The 20,884-nt window shown below is 43.0% G+C and overlaps 1 protein-coding gene across 1 annotated transcript in view; it reads right to left on the reverse strand.

The window, feature by feature from the left end:
• Positions 1–19,649, reverse strand: part of LOC138854007 (uncharacterized) — a 60,853-nt gene extending 41,204 nt beyond the window's left edge. The window contains exons 1-2 of the mRNA XM_070094371.1: positions 19,503–19,649; positions 18,519–18,578 (exon numbers count right to left, since the gene is read on the reverse strand). Coding sequence (XP_069950472.1) covers positions 18,519–18,554 — 36 coding nt within the window. The 5' untranslated portion in view covers positions 18,555–18,578; positions 19,503–19,649. The remainder of the gene's footprint in view (positions 1–18,518; positions 18,579–19,502) is intronic.
• Between the last annotated feature and the right edge of the window lie 1,235 nt (positions 19,650–20,884).

The raw sequence follows: 20,884 nt of genomic DNA on the forward strand, positions 1-20,884 counted from the left end.
CCCCTTCCCCATCATCAAGGCACCCCTCCCCATCATCAAGGCACCCCCTCCCCATCATCTAGGCACCCCTCTCCATCATCAAGGCACCCCCCTCCCCATCATCAAGGCACCCCCTCCCCATCAAAGCACCCATCTTCATCATCAAAGCATCCCCTCCCCATCAAGGCACCCCCTCCCCATCATCAAGGCACCCCTCTCCATCATCAAGGCACCCCTCCTCATCATCAAGGCACCCCTCCCCATCATCAAGGCACCCCTCCCCATCATCAAGGCACCCCCTCCCCATCATCTAGGCACCCCTCTCCATCATCAAGGCACCCCTCTCCATCATCAAGGCACCCCCTCTCCATCATCAAGGCACCCCCTCCCCAACATCAAATCACCCCTCCTCATCATCAAGGCACCCCCTCCCCATCATCAAATCACCCCTCCTCATCATCAAGGCACCCCCTCCCCATCATCAAAGCACCCCTCATCATCAAGGCACCCCCTCCCCATCATCAAGGCACCCCCTCCCCATCATCAAAGCACCCCTCCTCATCATCAAGGCACCCCTCCCCATCATCAAGGCACCCCCTCCCCCTCATCAAGGCACCCCCGCCCCAGCATCAAGGCACCCCCTCCCCATCATCAATGCACCCCTCCCCATCATCAAGGCACCCCCTCTCCATCATCAAGGCACCCCCTCCCCATCATCAAAGCACCCCTCCTCATCATCAAGGCACCCCCTCCCCATCATCAAGGCACCCCCTCCCCATCATCAAAGCATCCCTCCTCATCATCAAGGCACCCCCTCCCCATCATCAAGGCACCCCCTCCCCATCATCAAGGCACCCCCTTCCCATCATCAAGGCACCCCTCCCCATCATCAAGGCACCCCCTCCCAATCATCAAGGCACCCCCTCCCCATCATCAAAGCACCCCTCATCATCAAGGCACCCCCTCCCCATCATCAAGGCACCCCCTCCCCATCATCAAAGCACCCCTCCTCATCATCAAGGCACCCCCTCCCCATCATCAAGGCATCCCCTCCCCATAATCAAGGCACCCCCTCCCCATCATCAAGGCACCCCTCCCCATCATCAAGGCACCCCCTCCCCATCATCAAGGCACCCCCTCCCCATCATCAAAGCACCCCTCCTCATCATCAAGGCACCCCCTCCCCATCATCAAGGCACCCCCTCCCCATCATCAAGGCACCCCCTCCCCATCATCAAGGCACCCCTCCCCAACATCAAGGCACCCCCTCCTCATCATCAAGGCACCCCCTCCCCATCATCAAGGCACCCCCTCCCCATCATCAAGGCACCCCCTCCCCATCATCAAAGCACCCCTCCTCATCATCAAGGCACCCCCTCCCCATCATCAAGGCACCCCCTCCCCATCATCAAGGCACCCCTCCCCATCATCAAAGGCACCCCCTCCCCATCATCAAGGCACCCCCTCCTCATCATCAAGGCACCCCTCCTCATCATCAAGGCACCCCCTCCCCATCATCAAGGCACCCCTCCCCATCATCAAGGCACCCCCTCCCCATCATCAAGGCACCCCCTCCCCATCATCAAGGCACCCCCTCCCCATCATCAAGGCACCCCCTCCCCATCATCAAAGCACCCCTCCTCATCATCAAGGCACCCCCTCCCCATCATCAAGGCACCCCCTCCCCATCATCAAGGCACCCCTCCCCATCATCAAGGCACCCCCTCCCCATCATCAAGGCACCCCCTCCCCATCATCAAGGCACCCCCTCCCCATCATCAAGGCACCCCCTCACCATCATCAAGGCACCCCCTCCCCATCATCAAGGCACCCCTCCCCATCATCAAGGCACCCCCTCCCCATCATCAAGGCACCCCCTCCCCATCATCAAAGCACCCCTCCTCATCATCAAGGCACCCCTCCCCATCATCAAGGCACCCCCTCCCCATCATCAAGGCACCCCCTCACCATCATCAAAGCACCCCTCCTCTTGAAAGTTTTTTTGGTTAGAGTGAAAATAATAAAAAGTAATAAATAACTTTTATTGGTAAATTTAATGTAACTATGCTAAGGTAATATGTGTTGCAATTATAACTATTTCTAGATAAATAAATGCCGCACCACTGGTTCCACAGTTATTGGGTAAAATGTTCGGTAATAGAGGAAATGTGACTGCCGAGATGAATCCAATTTTTAGGAAAATTGGATTCATCAGTTTTTACCTTATTTTATGGGATAGTTACGCAGTGGGAACAAAAACTATGTTGCAATGATGTTGCAACATAGCGGCTATGTGTTAGGTAAAAGGACATATGTGCATCATATACACAATACAGTGTCACATTAGTTGCACTTGTGTCCTTTTTCCATTACACAGGATGGGGCTCATACATTGTGTTGAAATTTGTGATGTGTTGGTAGACGGTGGTGTATATATATATATATATATATATATATATATATATATATATATATATATATATATATATATATATATATATATATATATATATATATATATATATATTAGGACAACGTATGTTTTTTCTGACTTGCCATTCGTTCAACTTTGCACGCTTAAAATATTCCAGAAAATTTATATTTTCTTAGTCTGTCCTACGTTAGGTGTGATTAACTTATATTAACACATTTTTCACACATTCCATACATATTTTGCACATATTGAAAAGCAATAACAAGATTATAGAAAAAAGGAAACTTGCTACGTCAGGCAGTGCGGGTGGCACTGTCATATCTGAAGCGTGTGTTTTCTCCGCAATGCTTAAAAAAGAGAATCTGAGTCACTGTGCTGAGAGAGCTAGAGGACAACATGTTACTCGATGCTGCCTCGATGGCCAGCCAAAATAATTCATCATGGTTGATATCCTCATTATATGAAGCGCAAGAGAGCAAATAGGAAACGCAGGAGTGTCAATAGGAAGCGCAGGATGTGGTGGAGGATTAAACCTCCACCATGTCTTGCACTGAATAACCCACATGGGTTTAGTGCTTAACATGAATTAAACAAACAATCTACACGTATTAAGTAATGCCAAAAGAGAACAGAATGCATTTACAATGGCCTGTTTTCCATCTTTCTTCTTGGACTCTGTACCTCAAGTATCGACAATATTTATAATGTGGATTTCGATCTCAGAAGCTCGAGGTAGTTCACCAGAGTTGCGAGATCTCCTTGTTTTCCTTACTTTGTCTCTTCCGCAAAGTAATTCGCTACTGCATTTAGAAAGTGATTTTTTTTTTCAGTTTGGCTTTAGTTAGATATAGAATGCGAGATTTGCTTTCGTTTATTATAGCCTTTAGGTCTAAACTTTGAGTTTTTCAGCTTTGTTTGCTTGTGAGAGCTTTATAAGTTAGTCTCTACGTTACAGTTTTTTTTTTCTATTTTTGATTTGGTTGCTCTCTCGTCTCAGATGGAGAGAGCGAGAGATGGAGAGAGACAGATGGAGAGAGAGAGAGAGAGAGAGAGAGAGAGAGAGAGAGAGAGAGAGAGCATGTCTAGGAACGAATTTTGATACAATGTTATTAAAAACTACAGTGACCATGAATGATGGTTATGAAGTGTATGTGACCAACATCAGAGTCATTATTAATAATGAAATATGCGTTAGAGGTTTTGGCATTCATGGAGGGGGACGGAAATAAATAATTAGGTCAAGGTCAGCTGGCTCACACACATTATTAATTTTCAACTATCAATAACTCTGCATCTACCAGAGATGTGGTTGTTAATATTTTTTTTTATCTCTTCAGAACTCATAAAACTCGTTTATATACTGATGACTCACATTACTTATAAAACATAACACACACACACACACAGGGGCCAGGAGCTGTGACTTGACCCCTGCATCCACAAACAAGTGAGTACACATGCACACTATCAACAAGTGCTTCTGACAAACAGTAATTAACAAAAGAGGCCAAATAATGAGTAGTAACATTTAAGTGTCCTCGGAAATCATTGCTGATTTACATATGGAAAGCCTAGGAAAATATGTGTTGTATAACATCATCTAATTCTAAGAAATTTGCTAGAGTTTCTAGAACCATATTTTCGTAGCTTTCTGAGAACATCTCATGCCTGATAAAGCTGGGGCCTGAAAGACACTTCCATAAAAATGGTTTGTTGTATTGTTGTTCTTGATTAGCCGGTGCTCTCCCGGCTCGGGTCTCTTCCAGATGGTGACCCGGCGTTGGCTCCCTGTCTTAGGAGTGTCTTGAGACCTGTGTCTCCCATGAGAGGAGGTACAAGGACCTCCTCATCTTCGGGACCAACTGTCCCCAGGCCTAGCCCCATTCCCCGCCCTCATGGGGCTCGTAGGGAGAAGCTAGGCCTCTGGTCTGCCATCTGCCCCGCCCCAGGGAGGGGCCCATGGGAGTGGCAGTCTTGTGAGCTGCAGGTGGTAGCAAGCTCTGGCTCTGGTACCTTCCTCGCCCTAAGAGGGCTCGTGAGAGTGGTGTGGCCCTGATTTCGTTGTGCTCCAAGTATCCTTCTATACTTTTGGGCAATACCTGGCATCCTACACTCGAAAACATTATGCCAAAAAATCTGACAAAATGAATTCTATATATATAGCTTATATATACATGAGAAATGTTACATGATGCAAAAAAAAATATGATTGTGAAATTTTTTTGTGAAACTAAATTATAATTTTTCTGGGAATTATTTCCTATGCATGATTTTAATTAGTGTAAATGTATTTTATTTTTGGACAATTTAGGTAACATAGGTAAATAGCATTTTCATTAATATAACCTATAAATAGTTTGTCTAAAAAGAGTTAATTTCAAATGCGTAAAGAAAAATACATTTTCGTGTGAATTTGTGATTTTTTTTTTTTTTTTTGAGATCTGAAGTGGTCATTTATTCTTGCAGCTCCAACTGGTATTAATGCTGATGCATTATGGTCATGTCCCAGCGCTGAGACTCACGTACAATACAACAGTGTTCAGTACATCCTTGATGGTGGCTCTCTCCTACATTGGCCACTTATGGCTACAATCAGGAATATTTGTAAACTTTATACAGTATGCTGCAAGAAATTATGGCAACCCAATAGTTATATTTTCACCATCAACACAAGATTATACACATCAGAGAGGCAGAAAGGGACATACTGAGTTGACGGTGAAATTTACTGGGGAAATTGTTTATGCACTTCAAAATGGGAAAATTCCCCACTGAATGCAACAAGCGAAAAATTCTAATTGAATTCAAGAATTCTTAGGTAAGGTTTGTCAGGAAACAGGACAAGTGACTTACATTTAGTTTCTCGTCTTTCAGTTGACCACTGCTGCACGGAGATTCCCGGGGCCCACACACGTCATAAGCTCCTTTCCTCTCTTCCACGAATTCCTTGCGAAACCCTTCTGGATGTTTGTCTTTACCATCAGACTCTTTATTGCTCTAGTTTCAAGTGGAGTGTCGAGAGCAATTTTTCTTCCTCTGGTCAAGAGCGAAGACTAATCTTTTCTGTAGTCTGTTACACAAGGCCAAGCTCCATCGCGAGCGCCACAGGCCCTCCTATGAGACTCTAAACTTTTGATTTCTTATTACATGCTCAAAGCATGACTTCCACTCGATACAAAGTTATTATTGGCTTGCTCATGTTCCCCATGTTTTCAAAGTCCTTGTGAATCATATGTCATTACTTGAGCCGATTTTGTTTATTTCCGACTTGAGTCCCAAGAAAAAGGCTATTTGACAAGGTCACCTGTCTTGCCTTCATACAGACGCGGATGCAGCTTAGCTTGCAAGTAAATTTCCTTTATTTGAAATATTGGTGAAAACAGTTGCCTGGCTTTGAAAGCTAGCATTTTTGGAAAGATTTTATTTGCTTGATTTTTTCCAAGATATACAAGACAGACGTGATGTCACAACCAAGTATTGCATGCAAAAAGATATGATCTGAAATATATCTTTACCAAATTTCTTTTTTAATCTTTTGATGTTCCAGACATTTATTTCTTCACAATTTTTATCTGAATGTGTGTGTGTAAGCACATGAAAGCGCTCAGATTTTATTTCTTATTTTCCATTGTGGTATTTTTTTCATGTTAACCTATATTTAAACATAATTACCCGACAATAAAAACATTCAGAACAGGGTGGCTTATATCTGCCAGCGAGGAGAGCCGTATCGTAAAACCTCAAGCATACATTTTCTCACGAACAGTAAAAAAAAAAGTTGAAGAATTGGCTACCTGTGGAGGAGGAAGGATGGTAGTATACTTTAGACACGGCTGGGTTTTAAAATAAGCTCAGGTGGGAGAATAACTTACTGCCTGTAAATTCCAGGCTGCGAAAAACATTCCCCAGATATATTCACCTCCATTTTCTAAACAGTTAATGTGTTTGTCATGAAGTTAATGAATTACTTCACGGCAAATACAAAAGAAGTACAAAGGGAGTTCAGATTTCAGCAAGGACGATGGCCAATGTGTACAAGTCCTCGTGAAGGGTATGAAGGAAGAGTTAAAGTAGGAGAGAGAGAGATAGAGAGAGAGTTTACGACTGGGATTAACTGGTTAAGATGCAGTAGGTCAAGAGTTGGGCTGGGAAACGAGGGCAAGAGCAGGTAATAGGGATGAGTCGTCCTCGAGCTGAAGTGGACAGAGAGATTGAGAAGAGAGAGAGAGAGAGAGAGAGAGAGAGAGAGAGAGAGAGAGAGAGAGAGAGAGAGAGAGAGCCTGCTTGACAAAGTAGAGAACAGAGCAAGACGTCTCATCTCTCGCCTGGACCCATCCTGGATAGATCTGTCATTTCAACAGAGCCTTCAACACAGGAGGGATATGGGTGGCCTTACTGTTATGTACAAGGCCAATATTGTCAAAGTATCACACTTGGATCCACTTCGAGGACAGCGTGAAACAAGCTTTTATGCCACAAGACGGGCAGAAAGCAGCAACTTCACTCTGGCTGTACCCTTCTCCAGAACATCACTCCATCTGAGATCATATATACCCAGGATGACTCGAGTATGGAACACATTTGTACAGCATAATGATGTCAACGAGATAAAGTCAGCTGATCAAATGAAAATGCTGGCCCACAGATGGCTCCAACTTCATCCTGTTCCCTACTTGTATGTCTCATAATAAAAATGCTTTCAAATGAGCTGATGTAGGTAACAGCTCTTAGCTTGTCAATAAAGTTAGGAATCCTTAACCTGTAAATAGCTTGTCAATAAAGCTAGGGATCCTTAACCTAACCTTGTCAAACCCTGTGTAAAGAGAGAGAGAGAGAGAGAGAGAGAGAGAGAGTACATAGGGTAAGACAGATAGTCGAGGAGTTGATAGTTCGCACCTAGACTGTGTACCGAGAAGTTCTGTGTACTACTGTTTCGACGAAGGACTCTCTACTATTATCAGACCAGTGCCTGCAGAAAAACGGTGTAAAATGCATATTGCACTGGAAAAAACAGCTATAAGCATTTAATTGGAAAGCTACAAGTTGAGAGAGAACATAGTCTACAACTATTACCACTGCTTCTCATGCAGTGTTCTAGATGGTAGCATAACTAACCGATCATCCTGTGAAATTATAAAACTCCCTGGAACTATGACGGCGGCTATTGTCTGTGGCTACTATAATGCTGCATTTGCGAAAGTGTTCGTTCTGTCGATTCTTAAAGGGATGAATTGCTTTGGTGTCGTCTACGTTTGGGAAAAGACGCTTCCAGTGCTCCATATATCTTTCTTATTTTGAGTAAAGAGAGGTTGGCTGATTTAAGTTTTTCTGTATATGGCTACGATTTTTAAAATAAGTTGTACTGTTCTTTACTCCCTCTTGAGTTTAATGACATCTTGTATATAATTAGGGAACCAGAAATGAACAGTTTTATCAAGGTGAGATATGGCAAGAACACTGTATAATGTTAATAATATTTCAGGTGTTTTGTGCTCAGTTTTTTTTTATTTTGTTACGAAGCCAAGTGTCCTATCGGTTTTGTTGTCCACAGCAAGTGGATGAACCATCTCATATATACCAGGTCACCATGAGTCCCCCTAATCTGCGGCCATTAGACCACGAGACGAGAGTGTGAATGTCCCAAGAAAGAACACCTGTAGTCTGGCTTCTCGGGTATTATTGTTCAAGTAAGCGAATACCCTTAAATTAGGAGAGGATGTTAATGTTCACACTGCGGTGGTGTGCTAGCCATGGAGGGTGACCTCTGGACTACGGAGTTAAGGGTTCGACTAGGTTCGATGGTTTTCTACCCTGGCAGACCGATCTGAAATCAGCCTTCCCTCTTCATCACCAGTTCACCTAAACCTTTACTGTCAGTGGCCCTCAGGCTCACATAGCCATGCCAGCACTTTACGAAGGTAGTAGTCCAGTTTCTTTTTTAATAACTCTGCACTTGTTCCAGTAGTATTTTATGTCAGTTTCCTTAGACATCTCCTGTTTGGTACTTTATCACATGGCTTCTGACGGTCTATGTACATACATCTATGAAGACTTTGTCCCTGTTATTGTAAACAAAATATAACAGTACAGTAAATATGTTTGGCAGAATCTTTTATAGCGGCTTCACTGAGCCGCTTTCAGTTCCTCCATAAAACTTTAGGTGGGCTAGGCAAGAAAGAGAGAGAGAGAGAGAGAGAGAGAGAGAGAGAGAGAGAGAGAGAGAGAGAGAGAGAGAGAGAGAATGCGTATGTTCGGGAAAAATATTTCCCCACACTAGATTATACACTAGGATGAATGACTGTGGTGAGGGGAATATATGGTATGTACTTCCCCACACTGACTAAAAAAAATATATTTTGGGAAGGATCAACCTTAAAGTGAAAATCTCGATGCATGAATTGTTGGAAATAGTGAAAATTTTGTGAACGATAATACTTGGAGAGTTATGTGAGAAGAAAGACTTTGGTACTGAAAGCAACTACTACTACTACAACTATTATCACGGGAAGCGGTAAACACATATGGATCGCATAGAACCTGGAGATTGGGAAGTATTCAGGTTAGAGCCAAGTGAGGAAGGGAGAAGTGAGGTAGAGATATCTCCATGATAACACCCAGCAAACATCGTCATGATAATTTTTACTCATTTGTAATATCTAAATTTCAGAAAAGGACACAACAAAACCCAGAGGTGAACCACAACTACTACACAGTCACACGAGAAGAAAGATGGAAGTAAAAACCAGGTAATAACAATAAAAAGAGGAGACCTTTTAGTAAATTTAGTTACCAACAGAGTAAGCTTATGGAGCACATTTATCAGGATAAGAAAACTTATTTCTTCAGTTACAGAGTGGTTAGGTCGTGTAAAGACCTGGTGGAGGCAGAGTCCATACATAGCTTTGAGGAGAGGTATGACAGGACCGACGATGTTTGGAATGAATCTAGTGACACCCTGCTTGAAGGCAGGGACAGGGACATATAACATATAAATAAATGCATGTAGGCGCACAGCTAGGAGAGTATACACACACACACACACACACACCCACATGGGGGTCCCGAAACATGGAGAGCCAAGATGATGGACGTGGTGCTGGAAAACCTCATGCACCAACATGTTAAGGACACTACCAGAGTGAGAGGGGAGGATGAACCAGCAAGATTGGACCTTGTGTTCACCCTGGGCAGTTCAGACATTAAGCACATCACGTATGAGAGTCCCCTAGGAGCTAGCGACCACGTGGTTCTGTGCTTTGAATATATAGTAGAGCTGCAAGTGGAGAGAGTAACAGGAGTTGAATGGGAAAAGCCTGACTATAAAAGAGGGGACTACATAGGGTTGAGGAACTTCCTGCAGGAGGTCCCGTGGGACAGAGAACTGGCAGGAAAGCCAGTAAATGAAATGATGGAATATGTAACAACAAAATGCAAGGAGGCAGTGGAAAGGTTTATTCCCAAGGGCAACAGAAACAACGGGAAGACCAGAACGAGCCCCTGGTTTACCCGACGGTGTAAGGAGGCAAAAACAAAGTGCAATAGAGAATGGAAAAAGTACAGAAGGCAGAGAACACACGAAAATAGGGAGATCAGTCGCGGAGCCAGGAACGAGTACGCACAGGTAAGGAGGGAGGCCCAGCGACAGTATGAAAATGACATAGCATCGAAAATCAAGACTGACCCGAAACTGTTGTATAGCTACATCAGGAGGAAGACAACAGTCAAAGACCAGGTGATCAGATTAAGGACAGAAGGGGGAGAACTCACAAGAAATGACCAGGAGGTATGTGAGGAGCTAAACAGGAGATTTAAGGAAGTTTTTACAGTAGAGACAGGAAGGGCTGTGGGAAGACAGCACAAAAGGGAACATCAAGAGGGAATATACCAACAAGTGTCGGATGACATACGAACAACCGAGGAGGTGAAGAAGCTGCTAAGTGACCTTGATACCTCAAAGGCGATGGGACCGGACAACATCTCCCCATGGGTGGCAATATAAACACAAATGCAGTATAATGTGATCCTTTATTGACTACGTTTCGCCCACACAGTGGGCTTTTTCAAGTCACAAACAGAACTACCTGGGGTGGAAGGAAAGCGAGTATTTATAGTCCGGCTGAGGTCAGGTGAAGAATGCTGCATCTGATGATGTACCGAGTTGGGTTGTAGAGTCTAAAAACTAGGGTAGCTTGGAAAGGAGACTGGACAAGTTTGTGAGCAGACCTTCTACAACACTCTTCCTTTCCTTGATGTTCTACTCTGCAAAGCTGACCACGAACTTCGTTTTAAAGTCTATCGAAAACCCACCAACCAAAACGATCTTCTCCACTTCTACTCTCACCACGACACCAAAACCAAACGTGATGTAATTATAGGCTTCTTCCTGCGTGCACTCAGAATCTGCAGCAACGAGTTCCTTGAGGAAGAATGCACTATAATTGAACAGGTATTTTCCAAACTCCACTATCCTCGTCACTTCATCAGAGACTGCAGACGGCGAGCACTAAACATCTTCAACACACCCCGAGAAGAGATACATAGTCCTTCCCACCAACTCCATTGCCAAACATGTTTCCAACATCTTTGCCAAAACATCATTCCAAGTATCTACCTCCACAACCACGACCATCAAGGACATCACCAGTAGTAGGCAGGACAAGCCTCCATCCTCTGCAGGGGTATACATAATCCCTTGTAATGACTGCAACAAGTTATACGTGGGCGAAACATCAAGGGACCTCCAAACACGTATTTCAGAACACCAATACGCAAGCAGGTCTGACGACACAAGGAATGCATGCGTACAACACCGTAATTCACACAACCACTTAATAAACTACAGAAACTCAAGACTTATCGCCACAGAAGACAACACCCAATACCGAAGAATCCTGGAATCATCACTTATTTCTATATCCGACAACTTCAACCAGAATAGTGGCTTCTATAACATAGCTGAACCACTTGCCAAGAAACTTCTTCATCGCTATCCCACATAAGAACACTGTAGAAGGTCTGCTCACAAACTTGTCCAGTCTCCTTTCCAAGCTACCCAAGTTTTTAGACTCTACAACCCAACTCGGTACATCATCAGATGCAGCATTCTTCACCTGACCTCAGCCGGACTATAAATACTCGCTTTCCTTCCACCCCAGGTAGTTCTGTTTGTGACTTGAAAAAGCCCACTGTGTGGGCGAAACGTAGTCAATAAAGGATCACATTATACTGCATTTGTGTTTATATTGCCATTGTGTCGGTATTTTATACCATTTATTTCCATCTCCCCATGGGTCCTTAGAGAAGGAGCAGAGATGCTGTGCGTGCCTCTAACCACAATCTTCAACACATCCCTTGAAACTGGGCATCTACCTGAGAAATGGAAGACAGCAAATGTAGTCCCCATATTTAAGAAAGGAAACAGAAACGAGGAGCTAAACTACAGACCTGTGTCTCTGACATGTATTGCGTGCAAAGTCATGGAGAAGATTATCAGGAGGAGAGTGGTCGAACACATGGAACGGAACAAGATTATAAATGAAAACCAGCATGGGTTCATGGAAGGCAAATCTTGTATCACAAACCTCCTGGAGTTTTATGACAAGGTAACAGAAGTAAGACACGAGAGAGTGGGGTGGGTTGATTGCGTTTTCCTAGACTGCAGGAAGGCCTTTGACACAGTTCCCCACAAGAGATTAGTGCAGAAGCTGGAGGATCAGGCGCATGTAACAGGGAGAGCACTGCAATGGATCAGGGAATACCTGACAGGGAGGCAGCAACGAGTCATGGTACGTGAAGAGGTATCACAGTGGGCGCCTGTGACGAGCGGGGTCCCACAGGGGTCAGTTCTAGGGCCAGTGCTATTTTTGATATATGCGAACGACATGATGGAAGGAATAGACTCTGAAGTGTCCCTATTTGCAGATGATGTGAAGTTGATGAGAAGAATTAAATCGGATGAGGATGAGGCAGGACTGCAAAGAGACCTGGACAGGCTGGACATGTGGTCCAGAAACTAGCTTCTCGAATTCAATCCTGCCATATGCAAAGTCATGAAGATTGGGGAGGGGCAAAGAAGACCGCAGACAGAATATAGGCTAGGTGGACAAAGACCTCACTCAGGGAGAAAGACCTCGGGGTGACCATAACACTGAGCACGTCACCGGAGGCACACAACCAAATAACTGCTGCAGCATACGGGCGCCTGGCAAACCTGAGAAAAGCGTTCCGATACCTTAATAAGGAATCGTTCAAGACACTGTACACTGTGTATGTTAGGCCCATACTGGAGTATGCAGCACCAGTCTGGAACCCACACCTGGTCAAGCACGTCAAGAAGTTAGAGAAAGTACAAAGGTTTGCAACAAGGCTAGTCCCAGAGCTCAGGGAAACGTCGTACGAGGAAAGGTTGAGGGAAATCGGACTGACGACACTGGAGGACAGAAGGGTCAGGGGAGACATGATAACGACATACAAGATACTGCGGGAAATAGACAAGGTGGACAGAGATAGGATGTTCCAGAGAGGAGACACAGGAACAAGGGGTCACAACTGGAAGCTGAAGACTCAGACGAGTCACAGGGACGTTAGGAAGTATTTCTTCAGTCATAGAGTCGTCAGGAAGTGGAATAGCCTAGCAAGTGAAGTAGTGGAGGCAGGAACCATACATAGTTTTAAGAAGAGGTATGATAAAGCTCAGGAAGCAGAGAGAGGACCTAGTAGCGATCAGTAAAGAGGCGGGTCAGGAGCTGAGTCTCGACCCCTGCAACCACAATTAGGTGAGTACAATTAGGTGAGTATACACACACACACACACACACACACACACACACACACACACACACACACACACACTATGAGGCTGCCGAGATAAAACAAGAACGGGTATTCCACATTTTCTTGACTAAAGTGTTTAATTCATTAATTTTCTTGAATGAAGAACAGTGTTTGATATAGTAATTTTCTTGACTAAAAAAGTGTTTGATACAGAAATTAATTAAGAGGCAGTACAAATAAGCAGGAGAAAAGAGGTAAGTGTTAAGTGTTCTAGTGATGGAGTACATGAGAGTCGCGACAGAGAATAACAAGAAGCATCAGAATGGACGAGGATGACGAGTGAGGTATCACAAGGCTCGTTACTGGGTCTCTGCAACTTCCTATATCAGTAGAACTGTCTAACTATTGAGGTTGATTCCTCTGTATCTGTTTGCTAATGATGTGAAGCCGGTGACTAAATAAAAAAAATGGAAAAGTACATGTATGATTTTGAGGATCGGAAATGGAAAAAAGCTGAGTCTAACAGCGGAGGAAAAGAACCGCGGGTTCGGCATTACAAGAGATACAAATAAAAGAGGTAAGGTCAGTAGAATGCGCGATGGAATAAATAAAGACAAATACAGTATAATGCGATCCTTTATTAACTACCTTTCGCCCATACAGAGAGCTTTATCAGTCATAAACAGATCTACTTGGGTAAGAGTACATGAGTATGTATAGGATGCAGAATGTTGGGCAGGTTGGATATGAGACGGACCTGCCAGGAACGGGCGAGTGTTTACGATGTTATGTATGATAACAGTGAAGTTTCCTGACAAGTGGGTTCAGCTACGTTGTAAAAGCCTGGTTGAAAGTGTTAGATGTACAAAAAGTAATGATTCCAAGATTCGTTTAAGATTGAGACACTTATGCAACATATGGGAATCTTTATTCAGGAAACGTTTCGCCACAAAGTGGCTTCATCAGTCCAATACAAAGTAGAAAGGCGTAAGGAGAGGAGGAGTTTGAGGTAATCAGTCCCTCAGCCTGGAGTCGATGTGTTCAGTCCATCAGTCTTGTAGAATGTGATACTGAGTGTCTTCCCTGGCGATGGGTCTTGCGTCTCTGTAGTCTTGCAAATCTTGAAATAATATTCAGGAATCTAATTAAAGAATCTCGTAGGAGAAAATAATGTATGAATGTTCCATTATGGAGCAACTTTGTAAAACTGTACATGAGGAAGTTTGCAGAGGAGAAAGATATTTTTTTTTTTTTTTTTGTAAATCTGAGACCGAAGGAAATGCGATAACATGAAACATTCTGATAACCAAACCTTTCTAACCTAGACTCAAGTGAGAGAAAGAGGAAATATGATCAACATGTCTATAATCCTAAGACGCATCAACAGCGTAGACAAAAGAATGCTTTCCGAGGCGAGGGGACTAACGACAAGATGGCTCAGATGGAAGCTAATGAAACAGATGAGCCATAGTGACGTTAGAAAATAATACGTTTAACCTTGCTGTGACTGAAAGTGGAATGAGGTAAACGAAGAGGTTGTGGAAACTTACTTCATTCACTGTGTTAGGAGTAGGTACGACAGAGTCTAGGAGTGTCTCGAGCCAAAAAAAAAAAAAAAGAAAGCTCGATGAGTGCACATACAGACACACACACACACACACACACACACACACACACACACACACACACACACACACACACACACACACACACACACACACACACACACACACACACACACACACACACACACACATCACATCGCATAAATCAACTAATTTACTTTATTCATTCGTGGAGTCAAGTTTTATTATGGGTTCAGAGGAGGACACATCGATCATCATCAGGAAATTCTCGGCGCCACTCAAGTCAACATGAGCTCATAAGTTCCTCGGCGCCACCACACGCACAACACCAGTCTATATTTAGGTGCAATCAATATCCTGTCTGAGGGAATTCCCCTCCTCTCCAGAATATTTTTAACCGCAACGTCAAAAGATTTCCAGTAATGACTCCCCTCCTCCAGGTCTTGGAGATAAAAAGAAAAAGATTTGTTGGTTTTTGTCATGTCGGTCAGGGTGAGGTTTTTTCTTGTGAGGTTTTTTCTTGCGAGACGTGCCTGTCCATGCTTGCGAAGCAAACCTTCTGTAGGCAAGTCATCTCACCGTTAAAAACCGAAAATCTTCTAGTCACCGGTCTAGGAATATGGTAATAAATGAAGTGTAAAATGCACCTATACTGAGTAAAGACGTTTTGTACAAATACTGTTACAGTCTGCATAAGAAATAGTAGTACATGATAGAATATAATTAAAATATTGTTTCATAATAAGTTTAAAAAAGTTGTTTGTCATATATATTCCGCCACTTACTAGGTGGGAATGTTGGGAATGTTTCCTTACATCTGCTGGGAGAGTGTGGCAGTGTTTTATGGATATTCAGAATGACGACCAATTCAGAATGACAACCAATTCAGAATGACGATCAATTCAGAATGACAACCAGTTCAGAATGACGACCAATTCAGAATGACGATCAATTCAGAATGACGACCAATTCAGAATGACGACCAATTCAGAATGACGATCAATTCAGAATGACGATCAATTCAGAATGACGACCAATTCAGAATGACGACCAGTCCTTTCAGCAGCTTTATCAATAATTCATTTATTATGGCAGAGTCCACACATTATACGTAGCAGACACAAAACAATGCATAAATTCTAACTCCCAAAATTGACTGAATTTAAAAGATATCTTTGTCAATGGAGAAGAGCGGCCGCTCATATCTGCCCTAATCAGCGAGAGAATGTTTTCCCAATATCCTCTGAGTAAGTAAAGGGGGGATGGGACTGGACGTTCGCAGCTTGTTTGGTAGGTAGTTCTTACCAGGATGAGACTACCCCCGGCTCCCTCAGTATCACAATGTTTAAAATCCTTCCACACAAGAACAAAAATTTTAAATTGTGAAAATGTGGGTTATTAAAACAGTGGTTCTAAACATTATCCAAGATGAGAGACAGTGAAAATATTTGCCATTGATATAATAACAATCCTAAATTTAGCATTATTGATTTAAACACAGGTTGTGGTGGGGTGGGGTGGGCAAGATGTGGCGTGGTAGGCTGGATGTGGTGTAGGAGGAGTAATGTAGTGCTGTGGTAAGCATCGTGTGTAGTGTGGTGGGCATAATGTGTAGTTAATGTTTGGTGTAGTCGGCTGGATGTGGGTTAGCGATGGGTAGACGAATATGGTGACTGCTAATCTAAATCATAATACTTGCATAAAGCCGACACGCTACGTGATGTGAGAAGGAGAATGTGAAGGCCCTTCAGGAGGCCAGAGTTGACCAGACGTCTCCAGCCAAGACAACAAAGTTCTAATGTTGAACTCTCTTAATATCTTAACAAGGAAGAGTGGTAAGACACTGGCTCGCCTCAGCAAGACACGACACTTCTAAATTCTCTAGGAAACTGTTATTCTTTCTGAAATTCTTACCAGAGGCGAAGTATCTTAGGGATTTAACGAACAGTTTTGATTTTGAAGGATAATTTCGTTTGACATCATTCCTATTACTTGGTTACGTGGATAACTTCTGCTTTAAATGTATTAACTATACGAAGTAAATGTAATATCTGAAATTATAACATTTTTTGATGTAACTATGATCAATAGGTCTGATAAAAAAAAACAATTGTGACTTCTGTAATCCAGTTGTTGTTGTTATTTAGCACAGCCTCTCACAGGATATACATGGATTGCATAATAAACTAGTCGCCAAGGTGACACAACTGACGTTGAAACCAGGGTCGAGTATTCGAGTCCACCATTATGGGAAGCAGAGGGAAATTAGGCTTCAAACTACGAAAGAAAACTTGCTTTAAAAGAAATAAGAGCTGGCATTAGGCTATGTGGAGGATTTTGGAAGGCGAGATCTAAGGAGCCGGAACTTGATGATGAATGTCCACATATTGAGGCCGTAACACTGTGCCTGTGAGCGACGAGTTTATTTTAAATATCCATTCCTAGCAATATTACTCCAGCTGTGTTGTGAATATTGTTTATATTTAAATATTTGACTAAGTAAAGTTTTGAACAGAAACCTTGTTAATTTAAATGCCACTTTTTCACACAACAGTTGTATGTATTATGTGTCTCGACTGTTATATGAGTCGGTGTGATATAACTGATGGTGGTGAGTAAATACAGTAAGTCCCAAGGGCCCTATTAAACTCGACACGAGGCCCCTGTATTGTGGCTCACTACTGTTCTGTCCTACACTGCTTCCATGAGTAAGTCACTTAGCATTATAACTGATCTAGCGATTTGTCTGGAAATTAGTCAGGAAAGGGTCACTCATTGTGTGTTAATAAATTTTATAATATTGTACTGAGATCCCAATAGTGATGAGTGAAAGTCATTTAGGAATTTCATGTGATTTCATTAAAAATTAGTCAATGTAGAGGAACGCTATCAGTAGTTGTTAAGAAAATTGTACCCCTGCACTGTGTCATCCTTAACTACCACAGATATCGTAAATTTAATGTAAAGCATTTGTAAAAAGTGAGTGTACCACTATGAGAAATATTTCAGTGAATTTATTTTTTCTCTTTCCACTTGAAGTATTCAGAAGATTTAGGTAACCTCAGTGGTGGGAAGAGGAAGGGTAATACATCACTGTGAAGGGTAACCAGGTTTGTGGGTCAACAGTGTTTGGGGGAAACATGAATATCCTTTATGAGAGTGATATTTTCCCCTTGGTTTACGGTGAATTATATTACAGAAAAAATAGAATAGTGTTGTGAACTAGTGAACTAATCCATCCAGTGGCACTCATATTGACCTTCCCAGAAGAGAACTGTTTTATTAATTAAAAGACGGAGCAACTGTCTTATAGTTTACCTTCTCATTGTCGCTAAATTTGTTATGTAATCCTATGAAATTTCTAATTGAAGTTCACGCAACACATCTGGGATCACAGTAGAGTGCTGCAAAATTTATTAACGCATAATGAGAGACCCTTTCCTGACTAATTACCTTACCTGTTACCTTAAATGTTATGACTCGCTACGAGGGAGTCTGTGAGAGGAGGTGTCTGTCTCACGAGTAACAGACGGAAGATCGAGGTTCCCATCACTACTTGGACTGAATAAGTCACATTAAAAATAAAAACACAGACCAGTGTCACCTTCCAATACTGTCAAAAATATCTGAGGTACCTTCATTTGAGGCACTAGACCAGAAGTACCCTTCCTTGAGGTACTAGTCTCAGAACAACACTTAATAGAACTCAGGTATAAATAACTGAAGTATATAACACAAACACTCACCAGCAGCAGTGGCAAGAGACTTGGATTCTTCTTCATTATTCCTGGATGATGTTATTCAATCTGTGGAACAGAACAAAAAGGGCTCTTTTTTTTAAACTATATCCAAATAAAGGAAAGCTTTATATAAAGAGAAATACTTAATGTTTAGGTGCCATTAAAATGTTACATGCAAGAAATATTTACCAAACAATTCGATATTATCAATATTTTTACAGACATTTTGACATTATGAATTTATAAATATATTCACGTGTCCCGTCACTGGCTGAGTAACTGAGGAAATGATGTCTTGGGTCCCCTATACTGTGTGTGTGTGTGTGTGTGTGTGTGTGTGTGTGTGTGATCGAACATGTGCTCCAGTGTGGTGGAACACATTTGCAATATTCACAGCTATGTAACATTTTTTTAAGATGTGGTGTTAGATAATCACATGTAAACATGTGAAACCCATGCTTTGGGTCCCTAGTTGCGACCTCTCCAATCTTGTAATTTATTTCATGTAAAACTGGCTGCAGAATCGCTCACGTGTTTATGGCGTAATACCAGACAATGACAATGTGCCGGTTAACACAGATATTCAGTAAGCGTGAGCTTTCAGTGAAATATCTGGTGACAATGCTGTAAATGAATAATGCTGAAGCATTAATTGTATTATTTACATGTGTACTGTAGTACCTACGAACACATTATGCAGAGTTAATATCTGACTCACGAAATTGTAATAATACGAATGCAAAGAAGCCACGGTACGGACGAGGTTTGAACCGATGGCAAGTGGGTCATAAAACTATAGGCCAGTGCATAAGCCACTGGGCTAGAGTTTTATGACTCACTCGCCATGGGTTCAATCTCACCCAAGTAGAATATCCTGGTAATAATTAGTATACCACATGGAATATCCTCCTAACAATTAGCATACCACGTGGAATATTACCATAATAATACAACACAGCTTAATGAAGCAGATCACACCCATAAAATTACCTCTTGTAGCTACGTCTAGAAAGAAACAGCTACAACACTAGAGCAACAAAGTTAATTCGCAGGAAGACAGCGAGGTAGACACAGCCAGTGAGGCAGACACAAACACACACACACAAAGGTGCTCTCGTGAGCACGGCTCGTGTGTACACTGAGACTAGCACACAATGTGTGGGAGGTTACAGAGTTACATTCACTTTCGGGACCAGGAGTTGTCAATGGCAGGCAGGGGCGTGGCTGCACCCACCAGTCTCTGAACCTGTATGATCTCACACTGTAAATATTGCCCACTAGATATTAGGATTGGCTATAGCATCTTGAATAGAGGTGCAGTCTCGATTCTCAGTTCACTAATCGCGATCCAGAAAATCCCTTGCGCCCAAGATTCAGTTCTTTATATTTTCAGGGATCAAGATTGTTTTGAACTTGTCCTGTCCTACTACCTCCATGACGGTGTGATGTTACCTCCATGACGGTGTGATGTTACCTCCATAACGGTGTGCTGTTACCTCCATGACGGTGTGATGTTACCTCCATGACGGTGTGCTGTTACCTCCATGACGGTGTGATGTTACCTCCATGACGGTGTGATGTTACCTCCATGACGGTGTGCTGTTACCTCCATGACGGTGTGATGTTACCTCCATGACGGTGTGCTGTTACCTCCATGACGGTGTGATGTTACCTCCATGACGGTGTGATGTTACCTCCATGATGGTGTGATGTTACCTCCATGATGGTATGATGTTACCTCCATGACGGTGTGATGTTACCTCCATGACGGTGTGATGTTACCTCCATGACGGTGTGATGTTACCTCCATGATGGTATGATGTTACCTCCATGGCGGTGTGATGTTACCTCCATGACGGTGTGATGTTACCTCCATGACAGTGTGATGTTACCTCCATGACGGTGTGATGTTACCTCCATGACTGTATGATGTTACCTCCATGACGGTGTAATGTTACCTCCATGACGGTGTGATGTTACCTCCATGACTGTATGATGTTACCTCCATGACGGTGTAATGTTACCTCCATGACGGTGTGATGTTACCTCCATGACTGTATGATGTTACCTCCATGATGGTATGATATTACTTCCATGATGGTGTGATGTTACCTCCACGATGGTATGATGTTACCTCCATGACGGTGTGATGTTACCTCCATGACGGTATGGAGTTACCTCCATGACGGTGTGACATTGCCTCCATGATGGTGTGATGTTACCTCCATGATGGTATGATGCTACCTCCACGATGGTATGATGTTACCTCCATGACGGTGTGCTGTTACCTCCATGACGGTGTGATGTTACCTCCATGATGGTATGATGTTACCTCCATGGCGGTGTGATGTTACCTCCATGACGGTGTGATG

This window comes from Cherax quadricarinatus, chromosome 45, assembly GCF_038502225.1.
Source record: "Cherax quadricarinatus isolate ZL_2023a chromosome 45, ASM3850222v1, whole genome shotgun sequence".
NCBI classification, from domain to species: Eukaryota; Metazoa; Arthropoda; class Malacostraca; order Decapoda; family Parastacidae; genus Cherax; species Cherax quadricarinatus.